We start from the raw sequence: 6,710 nt of genomic DNA on the forward strand, positions 1-6,710 counted from the left end.
GATTGATTCTGGTGTGTGAATAAGGCAGAAAACAGCAGTGATGACCGATAGCTTGTTTTGTTTTGTTTTGCTTGGTTTTATTTTAATGAATAAAATGTGAGGTTTTCAGATAGGAAAGGGGTGACTTGAAGTGTGAGGATCACCAGGGGTTCCCCCTGGGAAAGCTTCCTGAAGCATGGAACTGAGGGTCTCAGAACTCATTCTTTCTTGTTTTTAAAATAATGTTTTTATTCTTCTGTGTATAAGGGTGCCTTACCGTGTGTGTGTGTGTGTGTGTGTGTGTGTGTGTGTGTGTGTGTGTGTGTGTATACCACACCCGTGCAGTGCCTACAGTGACCTGTAGATCCAGTGACTCAGAGATCCTCCTTCCCTCAGATCTGGTGTTTCGGATGGTTGTGAGCCACCCAATGTGGGTGCTGTGAACCAAGCTCCGGTTCTCTAGAAAAGTAGCAAGTGTCTTAACCACTTTCTCTCTGGCCTTGAGCTCAACTTTTCAAAGACAGCACTGACAAGACTTAAAACCAACGAAGTCAGGAGTTTTCCCAATTACTCATGCAGACAACCATGGAAAGCAAGACAGGCTCTTCAGTAGTGTCAATAAACTTTTGATCAAAATTACCTTTCCTCATTATTTGACCAAACATGCAACCTGCACCTGATTTTGAAGAACAAATAGTTTGTACTTCCTCTTGTTAGAGTTGGTTTAGTAATACGAGACACCCACAGAGAGGTGTATGCTCACTCAGGAGCACACGGGACACCCACAGAGAGGTGTATGCTCACTCAGGAGCACACAGGTTAGGAGTTTGTTTCTTGTGTAATTTTGAAACTTAAATTTCCAGGGGATTTTTTTATTGTGTAACTTCAAACTTGAAGCTCCTGGCCAGAGGATTTTTTCTGGATGTGATTTGGAGGATCCCACTGCCTCCTATGCTTGTCTCTGACCTTGCCACCTCCATCCTGTGGCTCCCTAGTCCCCATGCTCACTGGCATCAGGCTGTCGAAAGACAGAGGATGGAGGGGAAGCAAACGTGCCAACGTGGCAGTGGAGCGCGGCAATAGAAAGCTGTTTCTGCTCCGTTCCTGCAGTTAGAATTTGAATTTGACTGTCTGCGCCTAAGTGTGAGCAGGCTGAGACGGCGGCTGTGTCTCAGGACAAGGCAGTGGTCTGCTGATAAAGAGCAGTTCTTTCCACCGTCAAACCACAGAACTGGATTATAAGCTCCGTGTTCCATTAAAACTGAATTCTACTGGGTTTGATGGGGTGGGGTGGTGTCAGCCTCATGGTTCTCTGCATCAGGCCATCAAGTGTATTTTGGGTTTTTTTCCAGGTTTATGGCCAATGCAAAGCGATGTTTCACATGAACAAGCCAAGAAGAGTTCTCTATTTACTTGCCTATAACTGTACTCTTCGCCCAGGTAAGGGACGGGAGGGTTTGGTACATTTTAATAAAAGATAGAAAAGAGCCTTTAACTAAGCCTTTGTTGAGCTGGCATGCAGTTTCTCCTCCCTTACTCTGTCTCCCCCACGGCACCTGCTGCTCAGTAGTCCTGGCTGACATTCACCACGTGCTCATCCTCCCCAGGGAAATCTCCCTAAATTGCCATCAAGAGCTAGAACCCCTTCAAATCCTCAATTTTCAATCTCCTGTGAGTGGTACAGCGGCAACAGCTGGTCCCAGGTTCCTTTCTGTCTATGCCACTGTCCTGCTGTCTCCCTTCCAACTGATATATCTGAACACACATCACACGTTCCCATCTCCGCACTTGCTAGAGCCTCTCCCTCCACTGATTGTGTACTTGCTGACCTCTGTCCTGGAGCTCAGACCTCTTTAAGGAATGCCCCCAACGCTGCTTTCATGATGCTCTCTACTCAAGAAAGGAACGTTGTTTTCCTAGTGCACATTTTTTTTCCACTTTGGCTAAAAACTCGGAGTACAGAACATTCACGACCTTGATTTATAGTCTTGTATCATCTAGCATATGGGTGTGCATCCCTCTCCCCCGGGTAAAGACTTCCTAGCATATATCACATTTCAGAAGTCCTTACTATTGCTGAATAACAGGCAAGAATTAAGCCGGAAGGAATGGACAGCTGGAGTAAGTGGGTGCGTTCCTTCTGGACCCTGCTTTGTACAAGAGAAGGTCGTTGAAAAGCAGGAGTCCGTTGCGTGGGAGGTGGAAAGTGTCCACATAACAGACTATATGTGTGCACCCTCCCCGGAAATCTTGTCGAAGTGCAGATTCGGAGTCAGGGCCCGAGAGCCTGACTTTCTAACAAGCTCCAGATGACCAATGCTGCTGCTGCTTCCTTTGGAGTGAGGAAGCACCAGAGCAAACACTGCATAAGCCTCAGCTTATAGTGTGAACGCAGGACCAGTCTGGAGTAACTCAAAGGGGATGAGGCACCAGTGGCAAGCTGTGGACCCGGCTCTCCCAATGTCTTCCTCCATCCCCAAATGTCTGTTAAGACAGTGGAGTTCCTCTGAAAATACTTCAAGGTGAATGCTCTGGCTTGATGAGCGCCCATCTGCCATCTCCAGCACCTCCCAAAGAGCCTGTAACTGTGCCGATGGTGTCACCATTCTCTGTAGCCTCATGGTGGTGTTAATTTTTTGACTCATTTGCGTTTTCTAACCAAAGGTGGTATGTTCCCGCCATCATGACATCATCTACTGATGTGTTAGATTTTATTCTTGGTGTTATGGACCACAGAGAAATAAGTCATGTCAATAATGAAACACCAACCTTTCAAAAGCCCCTGTCTAAAGGAGCAGCCCTCAGGAAGGGCATTGAATTAGGGAGGAAAATGAAGTGTTCGCTGTTTTGGCACTGAAATACAATGTTGTCATGCACAAAGAACCTAAGCACTGTGTAACTGAGTTGCAAAAAATTTTTCATAATGTTTTAAGTATATTTAAAATTTTGTGTTGGGCCACATCCATTGCTCTCTCTGACTCTAGGCAGCCCACAGACTGTTGTTTGGGCAAGTCCTGTGTGCTTCTGAACAAAATCCCAATAACGAACAAGTCCATTAGAGGTGAAGAGTATCTCACTTGGATGTATTTTTGATTACAAAAGTAATAATGTGCAGAGCCAAGGCATTAGCTCAAGTGGTAGAGGGTTGAGCTTGCACGAAACCCTGCTTTGATCCTAACACCATAGAAGTCAAGCAGGAGGGCCCATGTCTGCAAGCCTTGCCCCCGGCAAGAAGATCAGGAGGTAAAGGGCCCCTTTGATTACACAGGACAACCTGGGATACATGAGACCTTGTTTCAAAAAGGAAGAGCGGGAGGGAAGTGGGAGAGAGGAGAGGAAAGAGGAAGGGAGGGAGGCAGGTAGACCGGCAGGTAGGCAGAGATAAAGAAAAAGTACTACTACCGCTAACAATCATACTGCCAACTAAATGCTTCCTCAGAAAAATGTCTTTCTCTCTGCAGCCTTGCCAACAACCCTGGGTATTATCGGCTTAGTTCAGTCTTTGGGTACTATCGCTTTAGTTCAGTCTTTGCTTATGGCAGAGTTGTGTGGTTATGACTCTTATTAGGACTGAAAATTAATACTGTTTAAAAAACTGTTCTCATCAATAGTTTCTCGAAGTGAGATTAATAACATGTGTCCTGACTGCCCGGGCCCCATTGGCTTGTCGAACTCCGACGTTATGGAAGCTGCCACAGAGTCACTTGCAAAATTCAACAGTGAGAACCCCTCAAAACAGTACTCAGTCGTCAAAGTCACCAGGGTTACTAGCCAGGTAAAACTCAAATGCCCAGGTCAGCTACTCGGACTGTAGTTGCAGGTCTTAGGTCAGGAGGAGGCCGTGTAGGCCTCCTGTCTGCTTAGACCCTGAGATCCTCTCTCTCCAGCACCACATCTAATAGATCTGCTGTGCACCATTCATGGCACAGCTTCTGTTTCTCCTCGGAAGTTCTACGAGTATCAGGTGACTTGGTTCTGTTTTTCCAACAAAGCAAGAAGAACAGATTCATGGTCTCATATGATTTCTTTGGGAGGGAGGATATGAGTGCACTGAGTTCTGACTGATTATGGACCATTTTTAGCAAGACAGCTTTTATGAGTTATGGACTAGGAGGCTCATTTATATTTCAATTGTGTTATTTCTCTTATATAAATAAGTATATAAATATAAGACAAAAAGAAAATAAGCTAACTGGAGAAAATGTTTAGGACACCTTCTACGTCCATAACAGGCACTGACGTATGTTCTCTAAATCGCAGAATTGCTGACATGGTTTGGTGTCCGTGGGGACTTTTAGGAGCAGTGGGTTTATGTATTACAGTGCCTTGGTTTGTGTGTTCTATAGAAGAACATTTGCCAAACGTTCGTTTTTTTCTGGGGTAAGGTTTGTAATGTCTTAACTCTTCTTTCATGGCAGTGGGTGGTCGGCCCTTCTTACTTTGTGGATTATTTGATCAAAGAGTCACCATGTACTGAATCCCAGGCCAGTTGTTCGCTCCAGCCCTCTGACTCTGAGGTAAGTGCTTCCAATTGTGCTCTCAGTGGTCTGTATAATCTGTCTGTGCTCACAGATTGGTCACAGAATACCCTGGAGGCGTCACAGGGCGTGGGCTGATGGGATTTATTTGATTCTAAGAGTGATTTTCATCATCAGTATAATACAATTGCAAAAGAAAGGAAGGAAGGAAGGAAAGAAGGGAGGGAGGGAAGGAGGGAGGAAGGAAAGAAGGAAGGAAGGGAGGGAGGGAAGGAGGGAGGAAGGAAGGAAGGAAAAGAGGAAGGAAGGAAAGGAAGGAAAAAAGGAAGGAAGGGAGGGAGGAAGGAAAGAAGAAGGAAAGAAGGAAAGGAGGAAGGAAGGAAAGGAAGAAGGAAGGAAGGAAGGAAGGAAGTCACAAGAGGACATGAAAAACAGCATGGTGTTCCATGTTCCATTCTTTGGACCACTCTTCACAAAGGAAAGACTAAGTGAGGAGGCACCCCAAAACTATCAGAAATATACTGGGAATGTAAATCAGTGTGGTGTGTTGGAGCACAACCGGGCAAAGCTCTCTTGAGTTCTCTATTAAGATGAGGTTCATGCACCGTAGATTTACCCTTGTAAGGCAGATAATTCCATTTTGTAGTATATTCACAGACCCGTGCCACCATAGCCCCTTCATAATTTTTAAATAATTTTATTAGCTCTCAGAAGAAACCCCATCTCCATTAAGTCAGTCCCCATTGCTGCCCTTGGAAGGCCCTGAAAACTGTGAATCTGACTTCTGTCTCAATAGCTTTGTTCATTTAGAGAGTGCATTCAAAGGGAAACATGAAGCCTGAAGAAAGGGGTGTGGGTAGAGAGATTTGTTTTAAAACGAACCTGAAATGATTAGCTCCATCAGACTAGCCAGCGTGGGTTGACACCAACGTGCAGGCACTGCGGTCCCCTCCACTGCAGTGCAGCACTAGGAAGCCCACGCATTTTAATAAGTTAGAAAATTCTAGTAGCATGGAGTAACCAGCTGTTCTTGCCACAAGCATCTGCAGTTTCTCTAGAATGTTCTCTAAGCCGTGGGGATGAAGAGCAGAAGGGAAAGCTGGGGTACAGTGCTGCATTAATGATTTTTCACCTTGAAGAATTTCTGATCTTTCCTTCATGTGACCCAGAGAAGGATATAGAGTATGTTCAGACAACCTGCTCAGATGTATTTTGGTAAATTTTATGTGAATATGCTTAAGAGTTCTTCTTTGGAATTTGAGGCACCATTTTATTGCAATAGTTCACTTTACCTTGAAAATGTTCCTGCACTGTGACCTTAGAATAATTCTTCTAGGGTGTCTTGGTTACGTTGCAATTGCTGTAATAAGACACCATAACTGAGGAAATGTATAGAAGGTAGAATTTATTTGGGGTTTACAATTTCAGAGGACTAACATCCATGGCTGTTATGGTGGGGAACAGGGTAACGAGGAGGTAAGCATTGTGCTGGAGCAGTAGCTGAGAGCTTACATCTTGATCCACAAGTAGGAGGCAGAGAGAGGTGGAAATGGTGACACGCCTACCACAGTGACACACCTCCTCCAACAAGGCCACACCTTCTAATCCTTCTCAAACCGGTCCACCAACTGGGGACCAAGCATTCAAATATATGAGCCTGCAAGAGACAATTGCATTCACACCACCACAGGATTTACTTTAAGGAAGAGACTAGAGATATATGAAAAGATAGTTTCAATATTTTTTAAAAAATAGATTCAATCTAGTTGTTTGACAAGACACTTTATTAAATAGAAAGAAATACTAGCTAGCCCTAGCCATTCTAAAGATAATCGTCGAAACAAATAACAACAAAGAAAAATAGAAGACTATCCAATGCCATATAATATTTTTACTATATATTGTTTAGTGGTAAAATAGTTCTAAATATCATATGCAATATGATCTTAGTGCTTTAAAAGAAAATCCATATGCACAGGGAAAGGATTGGAAGAAAAGGATCAAAGGACTGTAGGTAATGAGAACCATTCATGGAGTTACAGGTCATGTTTCATTTTATTTATGTAGTTCTAAATAATAATTCATTCCAGTCACAATTTTGGAAAAGTAATTTTACTTTCAAATAGACAGAAAGGTAAGGAGCTGAGAGTGGTTTTGCCTCAGAAGACAACAAAACTTCATTCAGAAAACAACAAGGGCTGCTGTAGAGAAGAAACCAACCTTCCTAACTGAAACAAGGGCAGACCCAGGGCC

At 44.0% G+C, this 6,710-nt stretch overlaps 1 protein-coding gene across 3 annotated transcripts in view; it reads left to right on the forward strand.

Moving 5' to 3' along the window:
- The window catches only part of Fetub (fetuin B), a 16,787-nt gene that overhangs the window by 7,800 nt on the left and 2,277 nt on the right, over positions 1-6,710 (forward strand). For all 3 annotated transcript variants that reach the window (XM_005344750.3, XM_005344751.3, XM_005344749.3), the window contains exons 4-6: positions 1,332-1,419; positions 3,591-3,754; positions 4,398-4,496. In XM_005344750.3, coding sequence (XP_005344807.1) covers positions 1,332-1,419; positions 3,591-3,754; positions 4,398-4,496 — 351 coding nt within the window. The remainder of the gene's footprint in view (positions 1-1,331; positions 1,420-3,590; positions 3,755-4,397; positions 4,497-6,710) is intronic.

Source organism: Microtus ochrogaster, chromosome 2, assembly GCF_000317375.1.
Source record: "Microtus ochrogaster isolate Prairie Vole_2 chromosome 2, MicOch1.0, whole genome shotgun sequence".
Classification (NCBI taxonomy): Eukaryota; Metazoa; Chordata; class Mammalia; order Rodentia; family Cricetidae; genus Microtus; species Microtus ochrogaster.